General features: G+C 42.9%; 1 protein-coding gene across 4 annotated transcripts in view; it reads left to right on the top strand.

The window, feature by feature from the left end:
- The window catches only part of Cep41 (centrosomal protein 41), a 39,426-nt gene that overhangs the window by 13,889 nt on the left and 10,388 nt on the right, over nt 1-15,149 (top strand). For all 4 annotated transcript variants that reach the window (XM_076566563.1, XM_006979417.4, XM_076566564.1 and 1 more), the window contains exons 3-5: nt 9,480-9,527; nt 13,953-14,014; nt 15,020-15,089. In XM_076566563.1, the coding sequence (XP_076422678.1) occupies nt 9,480-9,527; nt 13,953-14,014; nt 15,020-15,089 (180 nt within the window). The remainder of the gene's footprint in view (nt 1-9,479; nt 9,528-13,952; nt 14,015-15,019; nt 15,090-15,149) is intronic.

Consider the following 15,149-nt stretch of genomic DNA (forward strand, 5'->3'; position numbering starts at 1 on the left):
GCTGACCACATGTAAAAGTGTGGACTGGTGGATAGGAGGATGGCTGTGGGCTGTGGCTTTTGCAATTAGAGCACCAAGACTCAAGTGGAGGCTGGCTGACTTGAACGAGGAACTAAAATGCCAGCCGAGATTGAATTAGTGCTGCCCTTAGGTGAAAGCACGTGCAAGAGAAGCATGCTGTCCGCATCTCTCCGAGTTCTGCTGCTGCTGCTGCTGCTGCTGCTGCTGCTGCTGGCCAGATCCCAGTGGGTCTGCAGTCTTGTGAGGTTGGGGTTGTTTGTTTCTGTGTTCTTCAGCCTTTGCCTCAAAATCCATAGTTTTCCTGCAGTATCTGAAGACACCTGAGGGAAGTGAAGGGGAGTGTTACCTCCGTTTAAATCATCCTCCTCTTCCTCCGCTCTCCTTCAGAGTCATGGTCTTCCATTCTGCGCTTCCTCACTACCGTAGATGCAAATGTTTTCAGTGTTCCAGATTTGCATGTCCTATTTCTTTAAAACATTCCCATGCTACACAGGTATTTATTATTGCATGGATCTTGTGCCACGGGCAAGTGGAAATATTATTACTGTTTCAGAGGAGAAGATGGTGACCTGGAGATGTTGTGGTCTACTCAGATCTCAGTGAAGGAGATAAAAACTAGGATTGTTGGCGGGGCGAGGAAGGCAACACTGGATGGGGGGTGCTAAGCCTGATGCCTTGGCTCTTGGACTTCCTGTCCTGTGGTTTCTCCCCAAATATTTCTTCTGCCACAATGTCCTCAACGAGTCCAGCTTCCCCTCAGGAAGACTTGAAGTGTCATAGTTTTGTAAGGTACTCATCTGTTCTGTTCAAGAACACAGTAAAAAATGAATTTCAGTCAAAATTTTTTTACCCCCATACATTTTTGTGCCACAGATACCTAAATGGCCTGGAACTGGCCATGTCGATCAGATTAGCCTTGAGTATTAAAATATCACCATATGAGTTCACAGAGAGCTACCTATCACTACAAATGTAAAATGTTGTCTTTTAAAGGGATGAGAGTACAGCTCAGTGGTATACCCAGTGGTAGAGTGCAGGCCCAGCATTTGCTAGACCTTAGATTCTATTTCCTGTACCACAATAAACAAACAAGTGAAATTTAAGAGCCCAGGTTTGCTACAGACATCTAGACTTATCTATACCTTCATAACATTTTTCTCATGGAAATCAAATAGGAATTTTTGCCACCCCCTTCTGTCTCTTCAATCCAACCATAACTAAAATTTGACTTAATAATGGTATCTGAAATTAATTTTAATTTTTAATGCAATGCATAACATCTGATTTTGTAGTGCATATTAAATGCCAGAATCCTTTTATATCCCAAGAGTTTTAAACTGCTTTCTGTTAATTAAGCTTTTTATTTTGAAGTAATTGTGGATGCAGATGCCTCTGTAAGAAATGAAATGGAAATTCCACATACTCTTTACCTGGCTTCTCTCAGCCTGCACTATTGCTATGGTGATAACAGCACGGACGTGTGCAGCCAAGCTATAGAGAACTGCCATCCCCACAGAGACCCCTGTGCTGTCCGTTAGGAGCCCTGTCCACTTTCCACTCCACCCCGCAGTAACCTTGGCAGCTGCTGACTTTTCCAGTCTCTCCGTTTGTTTGTTTGTTTGTTTTTTTTTTAAATGCTACACCTATGGAGCTGTGCAGTATACAGCGTTTTGCTGCCATGCTTCTGTCTCTTTTCTCTGTGTATTGCTGAGGAGTAAACACAGGCAATTAAGCATGCAAGGCTGTTGCCCTGCCACTGAGCCCTGCGTGTCCAGCCTGGATGGACATTTTTCAAAGAATTGGGCAGAATTCTTTGGGGCTTTAAGTGTGTTGTGTGTAACAACAGCTTGTTCCTTTGTGTTACTGGCTAGTATTCCCTGATGGCTGTACTTCATTTAATCACTCGCTAGTTGAAGGAAATTCATCCTATTTCCAATTGGGAGATAGTTACAAAATAAAAAAATAAAAGTAAACTTCTGTAGGCATTCATTTACAGATTTTTATATGAGCAAGTCTTAGTTTTTCTGGAATAAATGCCTAAAGGCACAGTTGCTCAGTCATATTGTAGTTTGGTTTGATTCAATTTGCTTTTTTGTTTTGTTTTGTCTCTTTTAGAGATAGAGTCTCATGTAGCTCAGACTAGCCTCAGACTCGTTTTGTAATCAAGGCTGGCCTTGAACTCCTGATCTTCCTGCCTCTGCCTCCCAGTTTTAAGGAATTGTCAAACTGTTCTCCAAAGTGGCTGTACCATTTACCATTCCCACCAGGAGCAGATGAACAATCATTTCCTCCAGGTCTTCGCCTGCATTTGGTGTCGACACCATTTTTTTATGGTCCCTTACTGAGAAGGTCTGTAATAGCAGATAGAGCATTACCCTTAAACTTGCCTACCAGCTAATGATGGATGTCTTTGTTTGCGTGTGCTTGTTTCTGTCTGTCTGCTTTGCTGAAATGCCTGTGCTGACCAGGTTACTTGCATTTTATCATTATTTCCAGTTTCTTATGTATTCTAGACACTTACCCTTTGTGAGAGGCATGGTTTGTAAGGATCCTTTCTCCATCTGTAACTTGTCTCTTCCTCCTGACAGTCTTTGAAGAAGAAAAACTTTTTATCTTGATGAGGTTCGTTTTTATCTGTTTCCTTCTCATAATCATAATTCCATCATCCACTTTAAGAACCCTTGCCCTAAACTATATCCCAGAGATGCTTTCTATCATGATGTTTTTTCCTGAAAGTTTTTAGGTTTTACATTTAAGTCCACGGTAGATTTTGAACTGCTTTTATGTAGAGGCGGCTGACTTAGATGAAGATTAGCTTTCTAATTTAGGGGTATCTGACTCTCTGGCATCTTCATCTTTGTCAGCAGTCAGGAGGATATTTATGTGGGTTTATTTCCAGGTCTCTGGTTTGCTCCCTTGATCTGTTCGTGTAGCCCTTTGCCAATACCGCAGTCTTGATTAATGTAGCTGCACAGTACACTGGATACTTGGAATTGGTTAGCCTCCTTATTCCCATTCTGTTTCTCTTTACAACATTATTTTAACTCTTCTTATTTCTTTGCTTTTCCATATAAACTTTAGAATAATTTTCTTCACTTTTATAAAAGGGCTGATTTTTGTTTTGGGTGGGTTTTTTTGGGGGGGGGGCGGCAGGTGAGACGGTTTCTCTGTGTATCAGCTCTAGCTGTCCTGGAACACTTTGTAAACCAGGCTGGCCTCGAACTCACAGAGATCTACCTGCCTCTGCCTCCTGAGTGCTGGGATTAAAGGCGTGCATCACCACCACCCAGCAAAAAGGGCTGATTTTTTAATAGGAATTATTTATCAATTTGGAGAGAACAACTTGACTACATTGAGAACTATAGATCAGTTTTCTGTTTCTGTGGATTTGCCTATTCTGGCCATTCATGTAGGTGGAGTTGTATAGTATGTGGCCTGTTGTGTTTGCCTCCTTTAACATAGTGTGTGTGTGTGTGTGTGTGTGTGTGTGTGTGTGTGTGTGTGTTCAAGGTTTATCCATGCCACGTACATGTCAGCACTGCATTCCTTTGTATTGCCAAATACCGTTCTGTTGGACAGGTCTTCTGTATTGTCTCTCTCTACTCATCAGTTGATGGACATTTGGATTACTCATACTTTTTGGCCATGGTGTGTCTAGGAACATCAATATATGCAAGTTTTTGTGTACATGTGTTTCTAGTTCTCTTGGATAGATGTTGAGGAACTGAATTCCTGGTCATATGATACTTTCTTTTTTTTCTGAGAGCATACCAAACTCTACCTTACCGTCAGTAGTACAGGAGGTCTGTGTCCTCTCCCCAACTCACCATCACTTTGTCCGTCATCTTGATTATGTCCACCATCATGGTATGAAGGATTTTAAAAATCGAGTGATTTTAATTTGTATGTTCCTGATGACAGATGTTGATGAACAACCTTTTGTGTGCTTATTGGCACTTGTATATTTCCTATGGAAAAATGTCTATTCCGATCATCTGCTCATTTTAAAACTGGTTATTTTTCCACATTATAAGTTCTTTTGTTTATTCTGGATACTAGACTCTTAACAGAAATATGATTTTCAGATGTATGCTCCCATGCTGTGGGTTGTCTGGGGTTTTTGTGGGACTTAGCTGGAGGAATAAATTACATCTACCCTTCTTTCCTAGAAGCAAAAGTCTCTCAAACTAGTTTTGTAATAGCTTTTGGAAGGGCCAAAGCATGTCTTATTGCTTCAAGCTCCCAAGTACTTTATAGTCAGTGTGGAGAAAAATCCTATTCTAGCATTTGGTTGTGTGTGTGTTTCACATTTAGCCATGAATCAGCTTCAGGGAGAGACCTTTAATGTTTACATTTCCATGTATTTTTGTGACTTAGCTCTCTGGTGTACAAAACCTGTGGGTTATATGCTAAGATGTACAGCCTGTCAACCTCTGGGGCTATCAAGGCCTACAGGAGCCCTAAACACATCATTGTGCCCAAAGGTTGTCATTGCTGTAGGTGAAAATGTTGAGGAGTCCCACTTAAGAAAACACTGAGAGGGCCATGAAGCCCAAGCTGCAGGGAGACATCTCCCCTGTGGATGGTTTTAAGCTCTGCAGCCAGAACCATGGAAATAGGCAGGATGAGTAAGCAGTTCCCATTGCTAGGCTAACTAGGTGAGCCTTTACTCTTTTCTTATAAAAACAGTGGTCAAGCCGGGCGGTGGTGGTGCACGCCTTTAATCCCAGCACTCGGGAGGCAGGTGGATCTTTGTGAGTTCGAGGCCAGCCTGGGCTACCAAGTGAGTTCCAGGAAAGGCGCAAAGCTACACAGAGAAACCCTGTCTCGAAAAACCAAAAAAAAAAAAAAAAAAAAAAAAAAACAGTGGTCAATTTGAATTAATCACACACACACACACACACACACACACACACACACACACACACACACAATCAAGAATTCTGTGGCATTTCATGTCTGTGGCATGTCTTCTGGTCTCTTCCTTCCTCCTGAAAGAGGCTCTTTTGTCTCTGTGCTCCTGCCTCCACTCCTCACAGAAGCCTGAGCCCTGCCGCACAGCTGGGGCTGACATCAGAATTATGGGGAACATGCAGCATTTCCTTTGTTTCATAGGTGCCTAGGTGTTCCTTTCCAGCCCCCACCGTTGGGGACTGTGCCAGAGGGGCCTGACTTCTGAGGCCCCCTTGCATTTTGCTCAGTCCCAGCGGCAGGCAGGACCATGTGTTCCAGGCACCTCTCTGGGTCTTGGTTCTGCAGCTCCACGGGCTTCATTAAGGACACTCTAAACCAGGCTCTTCCTGTGTGGGTCTCATCTTTCATGGGCGCTGCTTTCATTGTTCTCTCGCTTCGGTTTTCAATCTAATTCAGTTGTCTGCGGCTTTCCAAATCCTGTACCCTCCTCCACTTCGTCTTTTCTAGCATGATTTTTATTTTTGTGGATGTCACCTTCCTTTTGTTACATCTACACAACTAATCATTTCCTTTTCTTCCTTCGTCTCTCCTTTTCCTGATTATTCGATAATAGTTTTGATCTTAAGCACTCAAGCTCATTACAGACTACATGCGCTTCGTTTTCATTTGGTATTTGATTTGTCTCTTACGTCAAAGGAAGGAATGTATGTGAAAAGCTTTTACAAACCAGAAAGCTGTAGACCCACGTAGAACTGATCTGGTTAACAAAGGACCACTGTGCCGCCTCTTTTCACGCTTCCTGCTCCTTCTGAGCCAAAAGAACTTCTCCATAGAGGAGGGAAATATTGAAGAAAAAATAAAGCCGTGGAGCTGTCTCTTAGCAACTGAATTCCTGCCTTATAAATCTTACCCTCTCTAGATTACTGCTGCTCAGAATCATTTGCTTTTGTTACATGCTCAGTACAAATAACGTTATTAAATTATAGGAACACAATGGGGAAAAAAATCAAAGCAGTGAGTCACTCCGTGAATCGATTGTACTCTGTCTTTGCACAAGGCTGCTGATAGAGTTGAGTTGTTTCTTTCTCTTGATTCAAATAGTGGAACTCTGATTAGATATCTTTCATTGCAACTTCAGTGGTAAACAAGGTAGAAGCTAAATATCACCTTAGGCGCTTCTAGGTTGCCTGAATCGATGGCTCATACATGTACTCTGTAACATAATTATGTATCAATTAAGTTGTATATCATTTAAAGGAAATCAGAAGATCGGACATATGAAACACAAGCCAAAGCAGGATGTGATTAGTTACATTATAAAATAACTTTTCTCTAAGGACTTTTCAAACAGCAGGGTTTTGTAGTGTATTTCATCCAGCTAGTGTATTTCTAGTGTCTCCCACACTAGAACACAGGAATAAAGATTGTGTGTGTGGATGTGCACAGATAAATAGCCCTGGGCTTTCTGTAGACGAAGGTAGATAAGGCAGTCTAGTCGGTGATATATGCCTTGTGAGAGGCGAGCCGCTTGCTGCGGAGGGAGGGAGGGAGGGAGGGAGGGAGGGAAAGGCCACGCTTCGTGCTGGGGAAGCCAGAGCAGGGACTGTAGAAATGAAGGTTAGCAGAGCTCAAGGTGAGCCATGAAGACCCGCTGGAAGTCAGCAAGCTGCTGGCTTCTTCCCTGCTAGAGCTGGGAACTCAAATTCAGTATTGGGCAGTGGACAGCCACTCAGCTTTTATTTTGCTTTGTTTGGCTTTTTAATTAGTCTGATTTAGGAAAATTTGGCAATAATACTGGATTTCAAAAAGTCTTAAAAGATTAGTTCTCTAATAGCTTTTCAGGCTCCTTTGGTATAAAAGACATGTTTGTAAATAAATGGCCTATGAAGTTCCTCCATTTCCAGTCATTTTGTTGCAATTAGATGGAGTAAGACAAAGCACTCATTTGCCACACCACTATAAAATGCCTGATAAAATGCCACTTCTCATACTGACTCAAATCATTTACAAGGGGCCAGGGCAGTCCTCTTTCGGTCTCCCTTCTCCAGCCGAAGCAGTAGAGAAACCCTCCACTCTCTTTTCCCCTCATACCTGGAGAAGAGTGGATGTCTATAAAGAAAAGCCTTTTGTTACTAGCCCTCTTAGATCTGTTCATAATTTTGCCAGGTAACTGTAGAAACGCAGAGGTTTTTGTTTTTCTGCCTCTTCCTTTAGTCAGGAGGAAAAGCAAATGATGGTAGTGAATCCCTTGCCTCTGAGCACTCTGGTGGACGTCTGCTGATGGCAGACGATAGAGTGCTGTGCAAACCTACAGGAAATGGTGATAGTGGAGAGATTCATTTTCAGGACCGGCGTAGAGCGTAGTGGTAGAGCACTTACTTAGTATTCAATCTCCCGCACTGCAGAAATCTTAACAAAGGCGTGCATACATATATAAATGTTAGGTACTTTGTTAGTAGGAACAATATTAGTTGTGACTACAGTATTTTAATAAGAGATTAAATAAATGGAGCTGCCTGTTGTTTTCCATTCCTCAGGGAACGTGTAGCATCAAAATGATCCTATGATCTTAGAAGGAACATTCCCTACAGGTTACAATGTTTTTAAACCACAGGACTGTGATTGTCGCTTAGGGTAGACTCCTTGCCTGCCATGCAGGAAGCCTGGGGTTCACTCTCCGCTACCAGTTACAATAAAACACCGGTAGAAAAGCCGGGTGGTTGGGTGGTTCTGTGAGCCATACTAGAAACCGGGAGGTTGGGAATGCTAATCCTCGAATAATTGGTAAGTTGCTGCATTGCTGGGCAAATTGATGAGGGTTTTTTTTTTTCCTCCCAGTTTTCTAACTAGATTGCCTGAAGCTCCCCTAAATCTAAAGAAGCTGCCACTTCAACCACACACAGCGTAGGAGACACAGGAAGGGACCTGTCACTAGGGCTCTTGTGGCGAGTGTTTTAAGGATAAGACTCTAAGATGCTGTACAGCAAACTAATTAGCGTTTTCTTGCAAACCTCGGTGTGTTGACTGGCAAGTCCGCACTTGAGTGCAGAGCTGCAGCAGCCAAAGGGGGGATTCAGAAGGACTGATGGTTTCTGCTGTGAATTCCCGGGGCGAGTCTCAGGTCAAAGGGCTTAGTGTAGACATTTAAGGAGTATTTGCTCTTTCTTTCTCTCCCTCCATATATCCTCCCCACAAAAGGAGAAAAAAGCTTTGACCCAAGAAAGAAAAACCCAAAGCTCCTAAAACAGATTGTATTTGGTTCTTGTCTGGCTCCTGGTGGCTTGGGAGGGTCTCTCTTGAGCCAGCTTCAGGCCTCCTTAGCAGCCCCGATTTCTATCTGGGATTCTGGAATAATACCATCTGAGTTTAGGGCACACTGCACCCTTCCTATCCTGATAGAGAGTGTGTGTCCTAAGATAAAAACAGGCAAAAGTAACAATAATAATTAAAAATAAACCTAAAACAGTGCGTGTTTATTCTGTGATGAATTCATGGTAAAGTTTTAATAACAAATTAAGTATGCTATTATTTTGAAAACACATTTAGGGGTTTAAAACGGGATTTATTTTCCTCTCAGTCTCTGACCCAAACATGAAGAAAAGTTCAGAATAGTGCTTTGAAACAGCAGCCCATTGCCATTTGTCAAAAGCATTACTTTGATCTGAAGTTAGGCTGGATCTCATGGTTTAAAGAGGAGCAAAACTATAGAAATGAGAAATTATTTTGAATGTTTTTCATTTGCCATGTTTAGGTGCAAGATTGAACTTGCCATGTTGAATTAAATCAAACTTCAGCACACTCAGTTTAAAAAATAATAATCATAGCGCTGGCTTGAAAGCTAGAATTGAATTCATTTTAAAGCCAGAATGATCATGGACCAGTTTTAAAACATGAAACTGCTCCAGACCACCTTGGCTAGAGCTGAGTACTGTAGAACCAGACCATAAAACATGAGGGCTGGGCGTGCTCCACAGCAGTGGGAACCTCGGCACACCAAGGCCGCCATGAATACTGGTGCCCAGATTGTGTGGTCTGGTTCAGGCTGCAGCATCAGCATGAATAGTGGGATACATAGTGGGGGGAAGGGGAAGCCGCAGAGACAGAGTGGAGTGGAAGGAGTTGCCTGGGCAGCCACAGAGCAGATTTTAGACATTCAAAGATGATAGCTTCTTTCTTCGTCTTCCTCTGGATATCTAACCAAAAGAGGCCATGAGGGCTATAGGAGGAAGAAGCCTCTGACTCTAGAAGGGTAACACAAGGGAATGCAGGCTGTAAATGATCATCTGTATTGCCTGAGACTGCAATGGCTAGGCCAGTGCACCTGGGCTTAAACTCAGTGGCCCAGAGCATTCCTTGGTTCCATTTCTTTAGCTGATGCCACATAGTCCACAAGGCTGTTTCCCATGTGTGGTTCATTTGCCTGGTGTCCCAGGTTCTCTAGTAACAGGACAGAGGAGCTGAGGGGGTCTTGCTCTCAGCCTAGTTTCACAGCCGTGCTCATTTCCAACAGTAAAGCATGTCTAAGATTTGTCTTCTCTTTCTAGGGAACAGTATGACCAAATACATCGAGAAGCTAGAAGAGATTAAAAAAAGTGAGTACCACTACTGATGGCTTGTGAGAAAGGATGGAGCTCTGTAGTCAGTCGGCTCTCAGCTGGCTGCCACTCTCCGGCTGCCATGTGTGGAGGGCTGTGGGGTCATGTGAGCCTAAGCCTGCAGACACGAGGCACCCCGTGTCCACTCAGCATACACCCTATGGGGACGGCAGTGTTAGAATGTGGGAATAGTCCCAGCCCAAGCTTCTGGTCTCTGGTCCTGCAGGCTTTTGTGGTCTTTTGTTCTAGTGCCCTGTCTTCTTATTTGATCCATCCCTGAGATAGGGTAATAATAAATCTCTTCATAGTGTTCTTGTAAGTAGTCATCGGCAAATGCTGGTGAAGGACTAAGAGGTCTGAGGAAGCCGACTTGTCCTTAGTCTTCTACATTAGCCGTTTGTTGCCGTCTGTTTTCTTTTAATTAAAACCATATTTCACACAGATCCCTTTTAGAAGCTAATCTTCTGCAGAGATATCTGACTGGTCACTGAATGCATTGCTCTCACAGAGAATCCTCGTTTTTTTTAAATCTGTGTCCCAAACCAATCGATATGAAATGTCCATGTTGAGGCCAGAATTAAAGAAGATGTTTTCTAAGCTAGATTCTCTTTGTGGAAAGTAGGAGAAGCCAGAGTCAGGGTATTTGGCTAATAGGAAGAGATGCACACACGCACCCCAGTTCAGGATTCGGCTCTGCTAACATGCATTTTCTTGGGAGAGAAATTACAATTCTGAAATACATCAAAACTTTTTTTTTTTTTGACAACAGGCCTTTTAATTAAAAAAGATGGTGTCCCATCTGAATTGCACAGTGTAGGGAAACCCACAGTAGGTGTGGCCTTGGGGCAGGTTTCTACTCTCTGTTTGCTACACTCAACTAGAAGACCTACTTCTATAGACATTTTAGAGAATGTATTTAATATTAAATAATAAATACAATGTCACAGGATTGTTCTCTTTCATTTCGCGCGATGTCAGTTATATGTCTTTATATAAGATGGATTAAATTTCTGAACTATGAAGGAAAATCTGAGTGTACTCACCGACATCGCACTGCCGGAGTCCTCGGTTCGGCACCCAGCCGGGCTGCTTCTGGTTGGCTTTGCGGCCCCTTTCACCTCCCTCCCATTTGAAGCTAGATGTCTGCTCACATGCCCTTACCAGGAATTTGTTCCATGCCAGGATCTCTTCCACCCAGATCATCTAAACCTTGCTTGAAAACATTTCTTAAGAGTACAGTGTGGTTTCCAGAGTCCCTAAACTTTAATGGAGACTATCTCCTGCAAAGACCTGTTCTTGGAATTGAATCCCTGAAGATAGTCCCTCCTTCCTTCCTTAGAGGTCATGGCTTCCTCTCACCTCCATCCTTTGTGTCCGTCCCCACAGAAATACTTTAGAATCCCTTTGGCACCCACATTTTAGAAGCTGTTTCCTGCCCCCGTCCCCACCCCATTTTCTGTTGCAAGTGTTCTCTTAGGTCTAAAGGGAGGAGACGCTGCCTGCTTTCTTGACATTCTAGACCCAGCTCTCTGCTGGCCTGACCTCAGATGCCACGTCTGTCTGTGAAAACACAAACCTTGTTCTGTTCCTTTCTTTGATTTGTCTTCCTCTGTGAGTTCAACTTCCTTTTCTTTGCTAATAACACATTTTAACAGAACCCTGAAAATGCAGAAATCCTTTGTAACCTGAACATGCTCTGCACTGTACCTGGGGAAAATGATGCTCTCTGCTATTGACCATTGACAAAGCCCATTCTTGGGACCTGGTGATTAGATGATACTAGTTGGACCCAGTGTGAAACATCCTAGATAGTCAGGTCTCTGTCCTTCCAGTAACTCGAGAGAGGCCAACTCAGCCCCTGGGCTCACTGGAGAAGCAAAGCTTGATAGTGTGTCTGAGCTGGGATAATGGTTCTTCTCAGAGTGTGAGAGGAGCCGGAGTAGTGGAAGCTCCATCCTTAAAGCTGTGTTCGCTCTTGCGAGGACAGACCGACAGCTGTCCAAGTCATCTTTTTATACACTTGAAAACTCTGCGTAAGACTTTGACTTGATCTTTTGTCTCTGGGTAATAATGTCAGAAAGTCCTGCTGACGGCGGTCCTCCTAAACCAGAACCAGGTATGTCCCCCCGGCTGCAGTGTGGTGGTCCCGAGGCTTGTACAAAAGCTTCTACACGCTGCAGCAAAGCTTGCTAGTATGTGGTGTCCTTTCTGTCTAGCTACGGGGATTCTAATGTGTACATTTTATACTTACAGGTATTTCAAGCTATGTAACAATACCAAAAGAATACCAATGCGTAGATGTCAAAATTGAAGCTCCTTGAAAGCTATTGGTTTTTCCCTTGTCTAATTTATTGCTATTTTGATTTACAAAAGTTTTCTTTAGGTGGGCAGGTTGCTGGCAATTTGAGGGAAATACTGTAGCAGCTCGCTTGTATTTCTGAGGACTTTACTCAGCCTGTTGGGATTTGTATCCAGGCACATTTATTAACTTATTTTATCCAGTAGAAGCTGCTCTAAGAACTTTCTAGAAATAATAGTTTACTTGCCAAATTGCTCTCTTCATGACATTTTCAAACAGAGAAGTTTCAATTCCCTGCAAGAAAGAGCTGTAATATATTTAACAGATGGTTAGTTTTTAAGGTATTATTATTTCCTGACTCTAATTATTAAAATATTTGGTAAATCAAGCTTAGATTAGCCTCCAAAGTAACCGTCCAGTTTGTGCTGAGTTTTTTTGGGGAATTCATGGAACTGATTAGTAACACCAAGTAAATAATCTTAAACACCTTTAATCCTTTCCTTTGTTGCTAGGAGTCTTGGGTTATGAGACATTCTGTGAAGGCCATGGCAATTATCCGGCTAACCTTTAGTAATTCTAAAATAATGAGGCGGTCTTTAAGGAGTCTTGGGCACCAGTGTAAAAACCATGAACAGGAAGGAAGGATAAAGGCGGGCAGAGTTCAACAATGCAAGCTTTAAAATTAGCTTCATTGTTAGAAAATTTTCAGGAAGTGAGCTTCTGGTGAGAATCTTCAGAGCAGATAATAGAAAAGTGAGATTGTCCAGTTTTTAATGTTTGTTGGATGTGATATGAAGATGTCTTTTTCACTGTTTGAAGACAAGGTCTTGCTGTTAGTTCAGGCTGGTCTTGAACTCAGGATCCTCCTGCCTCTGTCTCCCAGTTGCTAGGACTGCAGAATGTTCTCCTAGGCCTGGATGATACAAAGAGCTACTGATGGGCAGCGGTGGCGCACGCCTTTAATCCCAGCACTCAGGAGGCAGAGGCAGCTAGTTCTCTGAGTCCGAGGCCAGCCTGGGCTACCGAGTGAGATCTGAAACAGCCAGGACTGACTACACCGAGAAACCCTGTCTCGAAAAACCAAACCCAAACCCACAACAACAAACCAAAGACGACAGAGACAGTGCTGTAACTGTAGAATCACCCCGCTTGAGTTATATTTCAGAACTAGGAAGAGGATGCTGAGTGAGAACACATTATTTCGGCTGGTTGTTATTTTAGCGGATTTTATTTCCTTTCTGGTCAGAACACAAAGCGTAATTTACCATGGAACCGTTGTCACGTGAGCGGCTACTGTGGTAGTGTTGTGTTCTGTTGTACAGCAGACCTCCAGAACTTTCATCGTGTGAAACTGACTAGGTTGGTTTCTCTTTAAAGAAACACCCATTAAGTCATGAGGCCCAATCATAACCTTGCACCAGCACGCACGTGCACACACACACACACACACGATGCCTCATGTCTCTGGCATAGTTTACAAGCACAGGGGAAAAGCGATTGCTCTCTTTGAAGTCAGAGTCAGAATATCAGGGCAGAGATGCCTTACCAGCTGTTTGGCCTGAGGCAGCTCAGCTTCTCAAGAGTCTCTGTCATCATCTGTGAAATGTAGACGTTATCCCTTGCTTTGTTCTGAAAGGGATTTGAGGCAGCTCACACGAATGCATGCCACACAGTATGGCTGTAGTGGAGACAGCTTAGTGAAAGGAAAGCTCTTGAGGTGGCCAATCACGTGTGTGTGTGTGTGTGTGTGTGTGTGTGTGTGTGTGTGTGTGTGTGCGCGCGCGTGCAAACACCACCTTGCCTGGAGCACATGGTGAAGACCAGATGATGAGTTAAAGTGCACTCATAACTTGAAAGTCACACCATATAACTTGATAACTAGAAAGAATAGCCCAGGGGGCTGCAGAGATGCCTCAGGGGTTAGGAGCACTGGCTGCTCTTTCAGAGGACCTGGGTTCAATTCCCAGTACCCATGTGACAGCTCACAACTGTCTGTAACTCCAGTTCCAGGGCATCTGACACCTTTACACCAATGCACATAAAACAAAGTTAAATAAGTTATTAAAAAGAGAGAGAGACTAAAATGAACCCACATAACGCATGTTGTATTCTGCTTTTTTCAGATTATAGATACAAAAAAGATGAACTTTTCAAGAGACTAAAAGTTACCACTTTTGCCCAGCTGGTAAGTTCAGTGATCTTTGGATTGGAATAAAAGTGAATTGGTGCTGTTCTACGTGAGCATTCTAGGTATCTCTCCGGTCTTTTTGCAAGGAGTGGCTTCAGACCCTTCCCATTTCACCATCGGGGGTGAATTGGTGTCTGTGGGGGTGATGTTCACAAAAGGATGACATGAAGTTTTTCTCTTTAGTAAGGGTTCCATAAAATAAATATATCTGCATTCTATTTTTAATGATTAGATTTGTGGTTTAGGTTTTATTTGACTTTGCACACTTTTATTTAGAATCTAAGATTGTCGATTCTAGATTGTTTGATTTTTTTTTGAAACAAGTGGCCTTGTTCTGTCGTTGAGCCTTCTGAACTGCTCTGCTGAGTTCTTTCCTTACTCCAGGCGAGGCATTTTCTTTCCTCACTGAAAAATAATGGACAAGGTGTCTCTGTGACCCCCACACAAGAGGTTCGTTGATGTGGCTCACATTGGATTTGAGGCTTGATGGACAGTGCTTTTAAAATGAATACTGTGTTAAGACAGACAATCTGTAATCAGCATATTCATAATTCCCTTTGTTCCCCAATTGTGTGGAGAATTGTCCATACCATTCTAGGTCATTGTAGGTCAGCATCACATTTTGAAGTGATACTGTGTTCTGCTGAATCAGTCTGTACAGATGTGGATTTAAACTCTTTCATGTTTCTCATCTGAACTGATCCTTTTGGGCTTCTGTGTTGATACTGTGACGTTCATTTACTTGTTTGTTTCTTGTGTTGTTTGTGTGTAAAGCTTTAAGTGAGTTTTTGTTTTTTCTGGAACATTCCTCTGTGGTATAATTAGAACCCTGATGGTTAAGATGCCTGAAATTCAGTAAGATTTGCCAGTTACGACACTACAGCTTCTTAAAACAAGATAGCTTTGGTGTTTGGAGTTTCCCCGTCTTCTGTAACCGACAAAATCGCCTGTGTTTAAAATAAAAACGCATACACATCTACACATTTCATTCTTTTCTCTCAGGTCATTCAAGTTGCTTCCCTGTCAGATCAAACACTGGAAGTGACAGCTGAGGAGATTCAGAGGCTGGAAGGTAATGAGACTTGAGGATGTGGGGACTAACAGATCGACGAGGGTGAAAGTACTCACCCTG

The sequence above is a fragment of the Peromyscus maniculatus genome, chromosome 3 (assembly GCF_049852395.1).
Source record: "Peromyscus maniculatus bairdii isolate BWxNUB_F1_BW_parent chromosome 3, HU_Pman_BW_mat_3.1, whole genome shotgun sequence".
Taxonomy (NCBI): Eukaryota; Metazoa; Chordata; class Mammalia; order Rodentia; family Cricetidae; genus Peromyscus; species Peromyscus maniculatus.